We start from the raw sequence: 18,674 nt of genomic DNA on the forward strand, positions 1-18,674 counted from the left end.
TGTGCTCTAATTACGGAGTTGCCCTCAACTAACAAGACGCCAGCCTTATTTTCGTGTAGGCACCATGCAAAAACTTTAAAATAAATTAAATTCAAGGCATTTGATGGACATTTTACTTGCTTGTGCTCTTTGATTAAGCCTCACTCTCCCTGCATCTATCTGTCAGCTTTATTGGGCAATTTTATATTTTGTCAGCTACCTGGAAGGATGCTTTCTAAATAGAAAGGCAAACTACATTTTTTAAAAAAGCGAAATAAAGGGAGGGACAGATGCACAGTGTCAGAACTGGATCCTAAGCCTAGGATGCTAGAGTGTCAGGCATTGATTCTGCCTGTTTCCCTCTGATGAAATCTGGAAAAAAGATGACCCTTCAGGAAGGCTGGTCAAACAAACAAAAGCAATTTGAGTATTTATTGGTGGAGATGGTTACAACCTCCACTGCTATAATCACTTCACAATCAGGCCTGTTTCTAGACAGCTAGACAACTTAAGGGCTTCAGCTTGTTGCTTCTCCCCAGCACAGGTTAACTTGTCCCGCCTTTGCCTTGCCTCATCTGGCCCTGTCCTGTTCGGCCTTGTACCTTAGTCCTCATCAATCTCCCACCCCTACTCAAAAGTAAGACTCCTCCCAACACATAACAGCTACTTTTACAAACAACCAAAGCACCTGAGCGCTAATGAGTTATCCAACTATCAAAGTAGTTGCCAGTCCTCCATTTCTGGGCAAGGTGCTCTAGACAGTCTTGGATAATAAGGATTACGTAGTCCCATTTTGATCTGGCTTCTGACCCTATCATGGGAATGGCGCTGCCTTGGTCACACGAATGGATGACTTCTTCTGGAGAGGGATAGGAGAAAGATGAACCTGTTAACTACCCTAGATCCCTCAGTGGCTTTCAACTGCATATGATCTTTCGGAATTGTTTGAAAATGGACGGCACTGTGGTCTGGTGTTATCATGAAAGTAGGATGGTTCTACCCAGTTCCACATGTTGACATTTATGCTTTGGGGTTCCATGGGGCTCTGTGTCATCTCCTCACGCTTTTAAAATCTACATGAAGGTGCTGGGAGAGAACATACAGAAATCTGAGATGCAACTAGTAGGTTGATGACAGCTAACTTTATTGCTTTCAACTGATCCCAGGAGAGGTAAGGAATCTTCTGGATAGGTACCTTCATAGTGGTATGAATGGAAAATAATAAACTGAATCCAGGTAACACAGAGAGGCGACTAGGGGATGGGTCGGCTGACTATGGGGTTGCATTCAAGCTGTTCTTGATGGGACTGCATTCCTCCTTAAAGATATTGGGATGGATTCAAATAATTAGATCAGATTCAAGGGCTCCCTCTGCAAAATGGATCCACCTCATATCTCCTTTTTGGTGCCAGGCAAAGATGCCTTTGTTTTGCCGTGCACTTGGCTGTCATTTTCAGACGTTTCAACAGTACTGACTTCAAACTGCTTTTTGCCTTGTGCTGTGTTGTATTACATTTCATTTTTGACCACAGCTCTGTTCAGAGGCCTGTTTCTGGATGTGTTTTATTGATCTTACTGTTTTATATTTCTCTTTGCAAACCATCTTGTATATCATTGACATTTCTGAGAAAGGCAACTCGGGATCCAACTCATAATATGCAGCCATTTATCTACTAAATGAATTTCCCTGGAGAAGATTTGCAAGATGCAGTAAGGTTTTTTTTTTAATTATTGCACCCTATAGGTTTTACTCTGTTTTATTTTTAATTGTTCATTTTTCAGGACCTCTGATTAGATTTCATGTTCTAACTAGGTGTCTTTTTAGTTTGTGACAATATATGTGCTCTACAGTCGGAACAGGGCCACCTGGAAATGCCGGCTTGAACTCTTCAAAGGATGCTGTACATCTCAATTAATTAAGACTCCAAGATCTTAATTTACAGAAAGCGATTATGACAGTTTCCACTAAACTGCTATTAGTGCAAGAAAAATGCACAAAGACTATCTAAAACGAAGGCAAAAAGATGTAAACACACCTAGAGAAAAATGAGACCCACCATGAAATAAATTGGTTTTGCTAAGATTTGCCCTGTGGGCAAATTTGAAAATAACTTGAGAGCCGACAAGAATTTTTTTTAAAAAAATATTGTGATAATTGAAAGCTATATTATTACTCAAAGTGATCAAGCGCAGAGGTGGAGGGATGAGAACAATAGTTAATTTTTTTTAGACTTCGCCAAAGCAAATGCAAATTTCCAGTTCTGATGTCTATTTCGACGCCCTGTAACAAGCCTTTTAATCAATGTATTATACATCAAATTGATAATGTTAAACTTTTGATTATTCAAATGTTATGAAATATTCATAAAGAACTGTCCAAAGTTTTACATTTTCCTGATTTTCTCCCCCCCCACCACCATTTCCATTAATTATCATGCCTGCGAGCTTTTTAGCAAAAACACCAGCCGTCATCTTGACTCAACCTGACAAGCTAGCAAAGGCCAATTACGTTGGCGCTCTCTAGCACTTTGATGTAGTGGGAACGAAAAGAGATAGGGGCAAATTGTATAGCACATTATGTTAATGACATGATTTAATCCAGCCGCTAAACTTTATGTAGCCTGTTAAAAAAGATGCTAACACTAATTACGCCACTTTGGAAAGGGAAAAGAAGGGGACAAGGCTTTCCTACCGACAAAGCGAAGCTCATAAATGTTGTAAATGCAATGAAACAAAATGAAGCAATCTATGATTAATTATACATAACAGACACGAAGGAAAAAGAGGAGGGCAAAAAGAAAAAAAAACGGAACAGCGAGTCACACAGCTAAACCCTGGGTAAAGAAAAAAACAAAATCTATTTAAAATCCACCCCCTCCTTTTTCGATCAATGAAAGAAGTAACCCTGGATGGCCCGACTTGCACAAAAAAGGAGCAACACGAGTCTTAAATGGCTAAAACAATCCGGTGTGCAATGGCCAGGTTCGCAGGGCAATTAGTGGGGCAACCTGCAAATGAAATCAGAAGCTGAGTTTAGTGTCTGGATGGCCGCAGGGATATTTATCCTGCCAACAAAAGAAAGAAGCTGGATCCTAAACAAAGGGCTCAAATTTCATTTTTTCCCTAAAAGCTGGTGTAGTTGCAGTCTCACAGTGAGTAATTCTGATCTGAGCCATGCCAGCATATATCCCACTGAAATAAATGGGGTGGGGGGTTCTGAAAACCAACGTGCTGATATTACAAGCAGCTAAGTGATTGGCTGCACCGATATTGGCAGCTAAGGGGGAGGGACCATAGCTTGGCAGCAGAATGCATGTAGGCTCTGGAATCTTGGTTTTAAAATAAAGGAAGAAGCAAGCCTCAGATCTCAGGACTGGGATCTGACCCTGTGAAACTCTGTCTTTGGCTGGTACAGGCATTACTGAGTGGCCCAGTGCTTCGACTTAGTAAAATATATTGGTTGTTGGAATGCATACATCCTGAATATCACAGGACCTGCTGGTCTGGGGCTATTGAGGCAGAAGAAAGACCCCTTTTAAAACATGCTCTTTTTTTAGTGGCATCCTGTTGTGCATGAAAGGAGTCCTTCCATGAATATGATGGATCCAACCTTTGCATGCAACCAAATGGCCTGGATCTTCTTGAATGGGACTTTCTTCCAAAACCGAGACTGAGCTAAGAACAGTTAAGTCATAATGATTTCAAACAGAGAGTTGAAGTAAATTTTCCATCCAGGAAGACAGGTCCAGGTATATAGCTATGTTGGTCTGCAGCAGAACATCATGAATTGAGTCCAGTGGCTCCTTATAGACCAACATGATTATCAGGGTATAAGCTTTCGAAAGTCAACACTCTCTTCTTCAGATATCTTCAAATATCTGAAGAAGGGAGCTTTGACTCTCAAAAGCTTATACCCTGATAAAATCTTGTTGGTCTATAAGATGCCACTGGACTCAATTCGTGATTTCCAATCTAGATTCTAAAACGAGTAAGACTTGGAAGTAGTTAACTTTGGCCCTTCAATACGAAGCAATCCCATTGAGTTCGAGGGGATGTACGGTTGTGTAATAGCCCCAGCCCATGTGCGAATAAATGCACAGGGGCTCCAAGGAGCTCCAAGGCATGCTAGGCCTTCCCCTTTCACAGCAGCTTGAATGTGCAGATCTCTGGTTTGGCTATGCCATTCAAGCGAATGAGGCAGCCCTCACAGAATCCAACCCACAACTGCTGTGCATTGGGCCCCTGCTGTGGGTGCTCATTTTCTCCTCAGCTTCCGCTCTCAGTTGCTACACTTCTCTGTGAGCCTGAGCAAAGGCAGAAATAAAAGACCCCCTACACCCACCTTTCAAGGCCATGGATATTCCAAGCCATCTTAAATCATTTTGGTTATAATGGAGTGCAACAATACTAGAGATTTGTGGGCCCAGCTGAATTTTTGCAGGGCTCATTGGCAATGAGTAATTTTCCTATTTGGCTCACATTGTTATAGCTTTAAAAGAATTCGATGGCACTAAAAATGCAGTTAATCATAATACAGTTCCACCTATTAAAATAATTTTGCGTTCACTCTCTCTCTCTCTGTTTGGGTTTGGTGGCAGCATTTCAAAATGCTTGTGAGGAATGATGAATAGACAAGCAGCCAATCGAGCACGTAACATTGCCTGATGTAGCCGGCTGCGTTCTATGATGTTGCAAACACATGGCTCTCTTTGCCAGTGCCTGAACACAGAGGGGGCTGGTATAGATGGCCGTCTGCACATTGGGAATGTCAAAAATTCAAGGCCCGGTTTTGAATTGGAAAACAACCAGGCCAAATGAGCTCGTTTAAAAATAGAATGTGATATCCCCTCCCAAAACAATGTCACTCGCAGATATGCTGGATTTCTGTTCTCAAAATACGATGCACAAATTTATTTACTTACTTATACCTCTATAACCTGCTTTTCTCACCACAATTACTATTTGAAGGCACATATATCCGTCTTTCACTCTCACAGTCCTGCCTGTCCTGAATATCACAGGACCTGCTCCCAGAACCAAAAGGTGGCATAGATCCCCCGCACTTTTATTCTTAAAACAATCCTACAAAGTAGGTTAAGCTGACGGAAAAGAGACTGGCCCAAGATCAATCGGTCAGCTCTGTGGCAGAGCGGGGATTCAAACCCTTATCTCCCCTGGTTCTACTCTGACATACTAATGAATGTGTATCACATTGTCTATCTTCTTGTTTATTGGGGGGGGGGGGGAGAGCAGGAAGGTAATGGATCACATTTGAGAATCCCTCAGTTGGAGGAGCTTAATTTTTGTCTCAAACACACACAACTCACCTGCTTCAGACTCATGGATTCTGGACTTGGAACGACGCAGTCATCACTGTCTGTTACAGAGTCAGCTGCATCGGTTGCCTGTCTATCATCTTGATCTGAATAATCAGAAGGGGGTTAAAAATCAGAATAAAATCTCCAGTTTTTGCACTTCTTACATGATGTAATACTTTTCATTGCATTGTTTTCTAACTTGGTAATTCAGACTTATTGCAATGTATACTATACTATACTATACAATACTATACTATATACTATACTATATACTATTCTATATACTATACTATACTATACTATACTATACTATACTATACTAACATGATGCGAAACTAAGTTATTGCAATGTTTTTATATTGTTCCTACGGCTCTGCTAAATTTTGAAATCAAATTTGAGTCCCTGTGAGAAAAGCAGACTACAAATAAAGTAAATAAACAATAATTAAAAAAAAAAACCACCCACCCAAATTATGAGTTTTAAGCCCATTTCAAATGATGAAAGGAAAACGACGATTTGGAAAGCTGCTGAAGTGTTAACGACATAGCAGAGCTGAGTCCGCTACGTACTACGAAAGTTAATTAAGACAGTTTAAAGGAGCAATGTAAGATTTCTCTTCTTTGCAAACTGAGATACTGGCCAATCAATGCTCGTTAAACGGCCTGCAGAATCACTCAATTCCTCTTCAAGCTTTGCTTCACTTGCAAGATGCAGGGTTAAACAAATTCATTCATGGTAAGGCGTTAATTGAAACAAAAAGAAATGAGGATTTAATACGGGCTCCTAAACGACACTGAATTGTGAGAGTTGACTTTAGTGAGACTTGAAGTGCATTCAGACTGCTCGGGTTTAGTGCTTTGGCCCCTTATTAACAGAGAGGGACACACACTCCATTCACACAGGGGCAATCACCACCCTACATTAAGCAATTGCAATTTTTGTTTAAAAAGGAGTTACACTGGCTGCTCCTTCTGAACACCAAATGCATTTCTTTCACAAATCCACTGCTCAAAGCATGGAAATGATGGATGATACAGTAATGTATTTCATGGCAATTGCACTGAAAACACATCTCTGAAGACGGTGCGGGATGTGCTATCAAGTGTCTTCTGACTTACAGTGAGTCTATGAATTAACAACCTCCCAAACCTATCATTGACAGCCTTGTTCAGGACATGCAATCTGAAGGCCGTGGCTTCTTTTACTGAGTCAATCCATCTCCTGCTGGGTCTTTCTCTTTTCCTGCCATCAGCTTTTCCTAGTATTATTGTCTTTTCCAGTTAGTCTTGGCTTCTTGTGATGAGACCAAAGTATGACAGCACTGAGGACAATTTAATCCAGGAGTCATTTTGTAGAAAAAGAGCTGCAGGAACTCATTAGCATAACTCATTAGTATATGCCATGCCCCCTTGCCATCACTGGAAGTGTGTGTCATTAGCATAACTGATTTGCATATGCCACACACCCCTGACGTCACCTATCCTGGCTGTTTTGGACCCAATCCTGGCCGTTCAGGTACAAAATTGAGCCCAAAATGGCAAAAAAGGGCTGAAAATGGCTGAAAAGGGGCCCAAAATGGTCAGAATTGGGCCACTGCAGAGCGGGAGAGTGATCCACCACCCATAAGAGGCCCGATCCGGGCCGTTTCAGCCTCAATCCAGGCCAAAATGGGCCAAAAATGGCCAAAAATCAGGTGGGCGGGGCCACTTGACATGTGACCTCTTTGGAGAACTACCGGAACTGTGTTCCTGTGCATTCCCCCTCAAAATGAGCCCTGATTAAATCTATTATGTTTTGGAAGCTGATGCACACTGATCATGTGGGAACACGAGATCCGGAGGCTGATCCACGCTTGTGCTGTGGTACCCGATCGACAACTAAATCTGTGGGCTGAGCTCTACTGAAAACCACTGTGTCTGCCGCAATACGAAAATTCAGTCTGGCTGATTCCGCATGTGCTCGTCATTGCTTGCTGTTGCAGGGCCATCAAGTGAAGCACATGCACACGGGGAGGGAAAGGAGGTACACTTTATTTGGGACTCAGAGGGCCACTGGGGCCTTGGCTACAATTACATCACCATAAACGTGTATTTTTTTTTAAAAAATCAAGAGGTTGTATATATGAGATAAGATTGGGGGCTGGTGGGAAAGGACACACACCACAACTTTGCATCCGGTTCAGAGAAATGAAGCTTGTTCCCCTGTCTGGATAGTGAGCTGGCCCGTTTTTTTCTTTCAAAGGTCTCTCTCCAGTTGAATTGTCTTTATGCCAGTGCTGTGATAGCGCTACAACAGAACAATGTGACTCCAGCCCTATAAAAGCATCAAATTGGAAAACATCCCCAACAGGCAACCAAGCTTAAATGAGACACAGCTGAGGGCAATGAATGCTTTTGTCTCTTTTACTGAAATCCAGAAACTACTGTTTTCACCGCTACACCCTCGTTCTTTCCAGTGGAGCTGATGTGGGCAGTGTACTCATAATAGACATGCTCCGTAGCGTATTGCGACGCCCCCATCCATTTCAGCGGAGCTTGAATGTGCCCCGAATCGAAAATTTGCCAGCTCACACCAGCCCCATTCAGTTGAAGGGATTCTTCTGCTCTTGGTAGAAGTTCTCAGTGCACTTCCTTGATACTGAATGTATAATAAAGAGAGGCAGTGTGACCTGGAAGGTTTACATTCTTTGTACTGAGCTGCCTCTAACCCCCTTTCATCCTGCGCAGTGATAAGTCATGCTAGCCTTATATTGTCTGAGACTTTCTCTCTCTCTCTCTCTGTTTGACATTACGGGTGGCTGTTATCTGCAGACAAAAGCAGCAGACGCTTTTAAAATATTCTTCTGAAGGAAGACTCTCTAGTCTTCTGAAGAGGGAATATAAAGACATTTTAAAGCAGAAGCCAGTATCCTTTAATATTTTATGAAACCAGGTTGGAGATGGAGGGTTTCCCCCCCGCTTTTGTCAATTATTATAAAGCTGCAAGTTAGACCAAAGAGTAACGTTGATTGCCCCCACTTGGGGAGACCAAAATGAGGACGAAAGGGGAAAAGAGGTGCAGTTTGGTAAGTAAAAAATTACCTTCTGGTTCCAGTTCCTCAGTAATTTCTGTTTCCTCCTCTGAAGTAGCTGAACTCTGGTCGGCAAACTGACCTTCGGAAAGCTGAGAAAGATCCTCACTTTCCTCTTGAACGTCTGCTGCAGTTTTATCTTCACTGCCATCGGCTTGTGATTCAGAGACATCCTTGTATAAGATGAGGAGGACGGAAACGTTCACAGGTGTGTATGCTGATAGGCTTTTGTGGCCACTGTTTGCATTTCGTTCTACATAACAACAACTGTTTAAACTAAGATAACTTTTGAAACCTGTTATTCTCAGGTGCACCTCTGACATCGCTCGGCTCAACAGCTCAAACAGTTTGCCCGCGAAATTAAAAACCAGTGTGAAATTCCCTTTGTGAGCTTGCTCTGCCTTGGGAGTTTAAATGCCCGCAGGTTTCATACCTGAGCATTTTGCATTAGGAACACAACTTCCAACTTGGACCGCAGCCCACAGCAGAAACGCTATGCATGCTGAACTGGGGAACTCTAATCAATCCTGGCACTGCACTCACAGTTCTTTAATATATAACATGGCATGTCTTGTAAACCTGTATAAAGCCATTCACAAAAGCATTCAATTTGCAACGTCTAGCCGTTTCCCTCTAGGATTTTGCCACGAATTTCTTAGCTGCATAGAAATGAAAGAAGCCATACTTGTCTATTGCTGGGGTGGGTGGAACAGCAGGGAACTAGTGAGTCTCCTGCAACAAAGAACAATCTGCCTGATTTCTTTAGGGCTCTACAAGAGGACTAGGCAAATTCAGTAGAATACAGGTCTACTGGTGGCTACTAGCAGGGCCGGATTGACGGGGGGGGGGCAGGGGGTAGTCTGCCCCCGGTGCTGCCAAAAAGGGGGCACCGGGCGCAGCTGCCAGCCCCAGGAGCGTGCGGGCAGGACAGGGGGTGCACTTGCCACGTGCCCCCTGTCCTGTGGGGCAGGTGAAAGGCAGCACGGGTGGCTGGGAGGCCGCCCATGCCGTTCGCCTGTCCCACAGGACAGGGGGCACGTGACAAGCTGGCCGCCCCCTGCTCTGCGGGGCAGGCAAAAGGCAGCATGGGTGGTTGGGAGGCCACCCGCACCATTCGCCTGCCCCGCAGGACAGGGGGCGTGCGGCAAGCCAGCTGCCCCCTGCCTTGCGGAGCAGGTGAATGGTGCGGGAGGCCTCCCAGCCACTTACACTGCCGCCACCAACTCTGCGGCGTGCCAGGACAGCCGGCTTGTGATGACGTCACAGAAGTGGCCAGTCTTCGGTTGCCCTGGGTACTGGCAACCGTAGATCCGGCCCTGGCTACTAGCCCTGACAACTAGATCAACAGTGTTTTCCTCAGTATATCTGTAGTCTGCCAGCAATTTTGGGAAAGTAAGGAGTTACGCCAGTGGTAACATTCTTGCTGACCACGATGATGGGTCTGTTATGGCTGCTTACTAAAAAGTTTTAGGATCCTAAATCTTCATTTAGGATCTAAATAAAGGCCTTATTTAACACTGGCAGGACAGAAGAATGTATTGGTGAGACTTTGCACTTTGCATACATTCAGAGTCTCATGTAAGCTGAGTCACTGTGCATGCAAGTCTTGCTACACGTGCAACATTAGGATGCAAGCACCATGGGATACAGCCCTCTGGTGGGTTAACATTTCACAGGCTGAGGGCCCGTGCTGGCAGTGTGATGCTGGCAGTGTGCAAAGTTGTGATCCTCTGAGGATCTTAAATGGAGTTACCAGATAATCGATGCACAGAGCTGTCAATTGCATTTATACTTTGCCCTCCCTCAAAGGAGCGGTGGGTGCCATATACCAGTCTTCCTGATTTGGCCTCACAACAACTATGAAGTAGGTTAAGCTGAGAGGCAGTGAGCAGTTCAAGGTCAAGTGAGTATCATGGCGATATGGGGATTTGAACTCATGATTTCCCAGTCCAATTCTCTAATCACTACACCACATTGATGGAGTGAATTGTTTGGAATGCCATCTAACATTCCCTCTAGAGGCAAAAAAAAAAAAATTCCGACAGTGTCATCAGCTATTCATGAGATAACACAATTAAAATAAGCATTTTAGAGGCAAAATTTAATAAACTGATCAGATGCACAATCAAGCTATCAACTCTACAGGTAAAGAGAATACAAAATCTAAACTGGCTCATGACATAGTGAAATTTAAGTTGCTTCATACCTGTGGAATGTTTGAAACAAGGAGCTTTTCATCTTCAGTTTTCTGCCTGGTCTCTTTGTTTTCCTTTTCAGGAATGGAACTCTAAAGTTATTAGGATTAAACACAGAAACAGTTTCTTACTTGTGGGTCACTCAACAACTGTCACTTTGCCACAGGCGAACCATTCGATATAGCTTATGGCAGGCTTTATTTTCTAGCTGTCATTATGTATGACTTCAATGGGGATTGTGTAAGCATCTAAACTTCAACAGGACTTGGTCTCTCCAGGTACAGCTTCTTGATTACAAAAGTCCTATGCTATATATATATAAAGACAAGTGTCCTGACTGACTCATCAATGCCCAGCCCAAACTCCTGGACCTAGAAACATGAAATTTGGGGAGAACATTCCTTTCATGATGTAAACACCCACTGAGAAGGGATTTTAATAAATTTGCCCCTAAGGGGGTAAAAAGGGGTAAAATGTGTTTTCCCAAAGGGATACAGCTTCCCTTTGTGGCTGGCAGGCTGCTGCCTGCTTGTGCCCCCGCCCACTGCCAGCTCGGCCACTCTTCCCTGATTGGGCCAGCCTTTCAAGGTCATTTGCATACGCAGGCTGATTGGGGCTCACAACATTCCACACCTCACCCCCCCCCGAGACAGTTGGAACAGAGGCTATTTGCATATCCAGCCTGATTGGTCCTCACTCCCCACATTCTAAACAGTCTGCAGTTTCTATTGGGAGTCACTGAATGTGTCCCGAGGTAAAATGCACCTCCCAGTCTTCCCCTCAAAGTTCACTCGGGTTGCCAAATTATATATAAAAAAAGTTACATACCCATAAGTATTGTAACTGCATTTAAAGTAGTTAAATACCATAGCAAAGCATGGGTTTCAAACTAGTTTTATTATATATTTAAATCTGTATTTTTAAAAGTGGAACAGAACATGATTTCAATCCTCTATTACAGATGACTTCATCAAGGCCAAACAAGAAGATCATTATATATGGAATTTGGAGCCAAGTATGAAGCACTCAGAGCAAGGATTTAACTCAACAAGGACTATCAGTAGGGTTGGCAGGTCCCCTTACCTTCCTGGCGGAAGGGGGGAACACTGGCTCTTACCTCCTTCTTCCACTCTTAATTTTGCCATCACACGTGGTCCCACGGCTGCAAGGTGACATCACTTCCAGTGAGGGCACGTCTGCCGACATCACCATGCAGGCGTGGGAGTGCCCAAATTGGCCAGCAGTGACAAGCAAGGGTGCTCTTGGGGTGGCGTGATGATGCACCCGGGAGGCCCGTTTCTGTGCCTTCCTCCCTTGCCGACCAGATAAGTGCAGGCAGCAGGTGGAGGGTGAAAGCAGGGGAACCCTGCCCCCACTGGGGGAATGGGACCCCTAACTACCAATGATCCGGCAGGCATTCTTACTAAAGGCTTCTGAGTTAACACATGGGATAAGGAGAGATAAACTGGTAATTGGTTAAGAAAAGAAAAAACAAAGAAGGCAGAATGTGGGAGAAAACGGACAGTTTTCACACTGGAGTCTCCCCTGGGATGTGGTGAGTAGATTGGTACTATTTAATAAACGGAGGTGGGGGTGAGCAGGGCCATAGTGAAGTTTGTAGACGAGACTCACAGTGAAATCCTAAGCAGAGTTACTCCAGTCTAACCCTGTTGATTTCAATGGGCTTAGACTGGGGTAACTCTGCTTAGGATTCCATTGCAAATTGTTCAGGAAAGTGAAAACACAACAGGGATTATGAGGAGCAACAGAAGGGACCTCTTCAAACTGGGAGACCAGGCAATGAAACGACAGGTGAAATTCAGTGTAAGTAAGTGCAAAGTGATATGAGCCAGGAGTGAAAAAGAAATCCTAATTTCACAGACCAAGAAGAAAGACCTTTAGGTTGTGGCGCTCACTGATAATGTCAACTTCAGTGTGCAGCAGTGATTTGAAAAGGGTAGATCCCATGTTAGCAATCTCTAGGAAAAGGACTGAGAATAGAACTTCCAGTATAGTAATGATCTTATATAAAATGCTGGTGAAGCCTCGTTTGAAATACTGCGTAGGGGTCTCTTCGCTGCATCTCAAAAATGATACTGAAGAATTGGGGGAAAGTGCAAAAAGGAGGGCGGGGTGGAACCAAAATGCACACAGGATTGGAGTGACTGCCCTGAATAGACGACAACTGTATATAGACTTATTTTCAGACATTTGGAAAGCTTTTATAGATGCTTAGCTGTAGAACTGCCACTATTATTGTCATATGGTTACTTCTACTTTGTAAGAGGTTTTTTGTTTTAATTTTTAACTTTTTTAAAGGGACTGTCGAACGGTTGCATAGTCATTAGACTGAAATGTTGAATTCTAAAATTATCTTTAGACCACTGAAACAAGAGAGCATAGCTCAATGCGCAAAAAGGAAAAAAAAGTATCTTCGAACTCACTGAATTTGGCAGCACGTCCACATCTACAAAAGACACTTTCTTATCTGCTGGCGCTGGCCGCTGTCTTGGCTTAGGCTGTGGCCTCTGAAAAACCAGTAACAGACTTCCGTCAAAACTAGTAACGTCGCCAGACATCGTCATTACCTGCTTTGTATGCCAATGATGCTGACTCGCAGTTTTTGTTTTATATATAAAGTCCGCCCCCCCCCCCTGCATATACTCACCCAGTTCTCCTCCAGCTTAGAAAACTAATCAAGCCTTAGAATTCATAACTCCAAATGCTGCCAGGAACATCTGGAGCATCATTTTCCAGGTGTGCTTTGACAATAGTGAGGATACCGGGAGAGGGGCTTGCTTTACTTCTGGGACAGCTATATAGTTTCAAACGTTTCCTGCTCAATGGACTAGGCAGGAATGAATTTGAAGCTAAAAGAGCCCCGGCTGCCCCCTAAGAACAGAAACGTATCTCAGCATTCACAGCCTGACGTCTCTGCTGCTGGAAGGGCTGCCTGCTCTCTCCCCCCTCCCCCCTTGATAATAATAACATTTGATTTATATACCGCCATTCAGGACAACTTAACACCCACTCAGAGTGGTTTACAAAGTATGTTATTATTATCCATATGACAATCAACCTGTGAGGTGGGTGGGGCTGAGAGAGCTCTGAGAGAGCTGTGACTGACTCAAGGTCACCCAGCTATCTTCAAGCGGAGGAGTGAAGAATCAAACTCGGTTCTCCAGATTAGAGTCCTGCTGCTCCTAACCGCTACGTCAAACTGGCTCAGTAACTTTTGAAATGGGGGAGCTTATGGGACAGGGGACTGGGAGAACTCCAGGCCCCTTTGTGCTCCCGATTAAGCTTAAAAACAGCAATTTATGCATTTAGATGGTGACACTCTGCTTTTCTCCCCAATGGGAATTCAAAGCAGTGTGCAACGTCATTCTCCCTGCTTCCGTTTTATGTTCACAGGTACCACCCTGTGAAGAGAGAGAGACTGGCCCAAAGTCACCCGGCAAAGATGGGATTTCAACCTGGGCATCCACGATCCTAATCCAACACTCCAGCCTCCAAAACCAATTTGAAATTAGTCTAAATAAGCTTAAGATGAGACCATTACAAAACTGGGGACAGAGAGAACTTGTCCATTACTGGTGACAATGCTTTTCAGAATCACACGGCTTTTAGAGATGATGACTTGGATCCTACTGCCTTTCCCCCTTCATCATGCAGAGTTTCCTTCTTCTCCGCAGCCCTGTTCCCATGTGGCTTTTTGTCTGTGGTCCCTGCCATTCCCAGCATACCCCTTTCAGTGGTCAAAGGGAGCACCCTCCTCCTCCTTCCATCCATGGAAAACCTGTTAGAAAACAATCCTAATTCTCACTGCACATTTGCCATTTTCCAAGAGAATGGGACTCTAGTGACTGAAAAGCAGGGGAGGGGGGAAACAGGCCTTTCTATGATTTGAAAAACGTATATTTGTATCTTAGAGAGGTTCAGACAATATACCGTTGCTGGTGAAGAGAAAGAAGGAGCTAGGATTGGTGCTTCTCCTTGGCCCTTCACGGGTTTCTCATTCTGGATGTAATCTGCTAGATCGGCCGCCACGACTGAACCAGTGGGCGGGAGGTAGGCATACTTCCATTTTAGTTCCACGCTAATGGTGCCCGTGGAGTGGCTTTCATAATCTGTTAGTTCAAAGGTACCTGAAAGGAAAGCACAAAGCCGGTCCATCAGTCCATCTCCTTATTAGAAGGCAGAAGGCCAGATGGAGGAGCTTCCAAAAGGACCACCAAGGGCTTGAGCAAAATCAGTTGAGACAGTGGCAATTTTACGACTGTTTTGGGGTGCAGTGAAGCGGGGTAGGCAAGAAAGTCCTGTTCCACTGATGGAGATCCCTTCTATCTGAACCCCCCCCCCAAAAAAACCTCTACTAGATCTAGTCCACTAGGTTGGCTCCTATGACTCTGTTCTACTAAGTTGGATTCAGTAAGTCTTTTCCAGAAAAGCTGAAGAACTTCCTTTGAATCTAGTATAGCAGAAGCGCTATCATCATCATCATCATCATCATCATCATCATCACACCACCCGACTAGTGATGGAGAATACAACAGTAGTCCCCATTGTCATCCGGGCACTGGGAACTATTTCAAAAAATTTTGCAATTCATATGGAAAAACTGCAGCTTTCTGCCATAACACCTACAGAACTTCAAAAGACAGCATTACTTGGAACAGCATACATATTGCACCGATACCTGGCTGATACTTAGGTCTCTGGTGGAAACTTGTATCAGCTCAGCAAGGCCAATCAATGATTACATACGATCTTTATTTATTACTGATTGTGTTGCGTGTAATTTGAATAATAATTTGTAGTCCGCTCTCCCCGCAAGCAGGCTCAGAGTGGATTGCATCCAGTTAAAACACAATACAATATAAATAATATGGACAATTAAAACTGGTAGCATTAAAAGAGCAGTTGCAATTGCACTTTGGTAGAAAACTGCAATTTTGTACCAAAACACTGGGGGCGATTGCTTTTCATTGCTGGTTTCCTCTCTCCACTTTGTAAGCATGTCGTTAGCTACTTTGAGCTGCTTACAGAACGGCCCAACATTATTCCTTGAAATAAATAAAACGTGAACGAATTGAGCTCAGTATTTCAAAGGGCATCGTTTAACGCTAGGGGAAAAGGCTGAGTCCATACCTGAAATGTACCTGTCGTGAGCTAAGGAAATTAAGGGCACATTTGCTTTTCCAATATAAACCCCATCTTCCGTTTCACCGTCGTCAAAGACGTAAAGGCTTAAGGATTCAGATTTCAGGTAGCGGTCAAGGTCTGCGTTCATTGGCACCGGGAAGCACATGTGGTCAGCAAACTGCGGGTGGTTGCTGCTAGGAATGATGACCGTGTCGTGGTCTGCAAAATCAAAGAACTTGTAGACGACGTATGGGTTTGGCTGGAGGTTGGTCTTTTGGCACTGCAAGTTGCTGCAACATTTTATTGTGACGTGGAGCTCATTTAAGTTTCCATCTGCTGAAGTGTTGGCTTGGGAAGGACTGAGGATTGGCTGGTTTAAAAGAGAGAGAAAAATGCTGATTAAAATGCTATTTAAAGCTTGTTAGCAGGCTTAGGGTTTTTGATGCTAAAAAAGGGCATGCCTTGAAAGATTTGCACTGGCTGCCCATTTCTTTCTGAGCAAAAATTTGAAGTGATAGTTCTTACCTTTAAGCAGGGGTCATTTCGTAGAAAAAGAGCAGGAGGAACTCATTAGCATAACACATTAGCATAACTGATTAGCATATGCCATGCCCCTTGACATCACCGGAAATGTGTCGTAAGCATGACTGATTTGCATATGCCACACCCCCTGACATCACCTATCCTGGCTGCTTTGGACCCAATCCTGGCCACTCAGGGCTAAAATTGGGCCCAAAATGGCAAAAAGGGGCTGAAAATGGCCAAAAAGGGGCCCAAAATGGCTGAGTCAGGTGGGTGGGGCCACCTGACATGTGACCTCTTTGGGGAACTGCCAGAACTGCCTTTAAGGCTATAAATAGCTTGGGACTAGGGTTCCTGAAGAACCACTTTCTCCCATATTGTCCAACCTGCCAGTTAAGATCAGCCTCATAAGCTCTCTATACCCCCAGCCTTCAGAGGTGAAGTGGGTGGCAAGAGACAGGGCTTTTTCAGTAGTGGCACCTCGCTTACGGAATGCCCTTCTCCTTGAGGCTAGCTTGGGACTTATACTGCTCTTTTAGGCACCAGGTCAAAACGTTTCTGTTTACTCTGACTTTTAATTAAAGGGTTTTTTAGCACCAATTTAGTGCACTTCTCCTCTGAAATTGTTATTTTGAGCAGCTCAGCGGTTGAGGCTTTTATGTTGGAATTGAGTCTGTAACGCTGGATTTTAATTCCGGATTTTAATCGGTAACTTCTAATATTTTGTTTTTATCATGTAAGACGGTTTCCCTGGTGAGGCGGCTCAAAATTTTTGCTAAATAAACAAAGAGACGCATGCTGGCAAGAACTGTGTGCAAAAATAAACGAATACATAAATAAAAACTCAAACAGATCTCACAATATAGCCTCGTGTTGGGAGAGTGTGACGTGCAACATCTCACCAGGAACGCTTTTTCCTGATTGGAGAGACGTGCATCCGGCGGAGAGCGATTCCCTGAAACCTGCTTCCTAACTTGCAAGGACCCTTCGGTGCCGTCAATAGAAGGAAATGAGGCAGGGTTTTTTTTCTGGTCAAGTTGCCAAGGGAAGGGTGGTGACAAGATCATGGGCAACTGCACATGCGTTCGGAGCTGCCTTATACCAAGTCAGGCCATTGGTCCCTCTTAGCTCAGTATTGTCTACTCTGACTGGAAGCTGCTCTCCAGGGTCTCAGGGTCTTTCCCATCCTGAAACCTCTACATGGAGGTGTTACGGACTGGACCTTCTGCACGCAAAGAATATACTCCGCCCGGGCCTCTGAGCATGGGAGCCAGGGGAAATAAGGCCACTGAAACCTGAAAGACTAACAATATTTATTCCAGCATGAGCTTTTGTTGTTAGGCTTGTTACTTTTTAAGGTGCCACTGGATTTCTGTTTTGCTACAACAGACTAACACGGCTAGCCATCTGGAATTCAATGACGGAGGCCCACAGTTAATTGTGCGTTTGTGGTTTCCTGCTAGTGCAGAATTTCTGCCCACCTCCCCCAGACATAAGTGATCCACAAGAATGATGGTTTATTCTCTGAGTATTCCTTAGAGTCTCCCCCACTGTGAATACACAGCAGGACACCCACTCCTTAGCTGGAGAAGGGAAGCACCTCTGTTAATTCAGTCCTGTGACAAGCAATGAAAGGCAAGGATTTCTGGCCAGGATGTCAGCGCTATATTTGATCTCAATTGTGGGGCCCTCTGGCCTGACTTTCCCTGTGCAGCCCACCACAAGGGACATTAAGAAAGGGATACATGTGAACAAGTCTGTGGCTTAAGCAAAGGACTTAGAGTAAAACCAAGAAGTTCCATATGGACAGCCTTATGCAACAAACATTCAAGGAAATGCTGTATGTTCCATGCTTTGGAAAGAAGCTGCAGAAAGCAAAACGGCATCAGGCCAACAAGAACAAAACCATCAAGTTCACATGCTTGCCTGATCTTTGAGGTTCGTGGTTATGTATCCCAGAGCTTTTGCCCGCTCTTTATAGAGTCTGACTGCTTGGTCCATGGGGACCCTTAATCGGATCCAGTATTCCACAGAGCCGTAGTTTTGGATATCTCCTCCAACTCCTGCAAAACAAACGCACATGGTGTCATATGAGGGTAGAGGGTCAAGCGTTCTAGCGCTCAGGCAAGCAAGAATGATGTGAAAATAGTAATGGTACTGAATTTCATAAAAACTTTGCTCCCACATGAACGTTTATTTCTTTTCTCCTTACCCGGCACTCCATACAAAACGGTGGCCACCCTTTCCACCAACCGTATTAACAAAATCTGATAGAAAGGTTGGGTGGGTTGCCATGGATCTGTTCCACAAACAGTGGCTCTTTCCTCTGGCACAAAGAGCCTTTTGACACAAGGGGTCCTCTTGTGCTGGAGAAAGGTGCCTTGAGCCACAGGGAAGTACCACTAACAGTGGTACAGATCCACAGAGGATCTAATCCATTGCCA

At 44.2% G+C, this 18,674-nt stretch overlaps 1 protein-coding gene across 1 annotated transcript in view; it reads right to left on the minus strand.

Moving 5' to 3' along the window:
- The window catches only part of RPGRIP1L (RPGRIP1 like), an 81,084-nt gene that overhangs the window by 25,578 nt on the left and 36,832 nt on the right, over positions 1 to 18,674 (minus strand). Inside the window, exons 16-22 of the mRNA XM_055000448.1 lie at positions 18,157 to 18,293; positions 15,715 to 16,078; positions 14,515 to 14,711; positions 13,008 to 13,091; positions 10,575 to 10,655; positions 8,379 to 8,541; positions 5,307 to 5,401 (exon numbers count right to left, since the gene is read on the minus strand). Of these exons, the coding sequence (XP_054856423.1) occupies positions 5,307 to 5,401; positions 8,379 to 8,541; positions 10,575 to 10,655; positions 13,008 to 13,091; positions 14,515 to 14,711; positions 15,715 to 16,078; positions 18,157 to 18,293 (1,121 nt within the window). The remainder of the gene's footprint in view (positions 1 to 5,306; positions 5,402 to 8,378; positions 8,542 to 10,574; positions 10,656 to 13,007; positions 13,092 to 14,514; positions 14,712 to 15,714; positions 16,079 to 18,156; positions 18,294 to 18,674) is intronic.

This window comes from Eublepharis macularius, chromosome 16, assembly GCF_028583425.1.
Source record: "Eublepharis macularius isolate TG4126 chromosome 16, MPM_Emac_v1.0, whole genome shotgun sequence".
Classification (NCBI taxonomy): domain Eukaryota; kingdom Metazoa; phylum Chordata; class Lepidosauria; order Squamata; family Eublepharidae; genus Eublepharis; species Eublepharis macularius.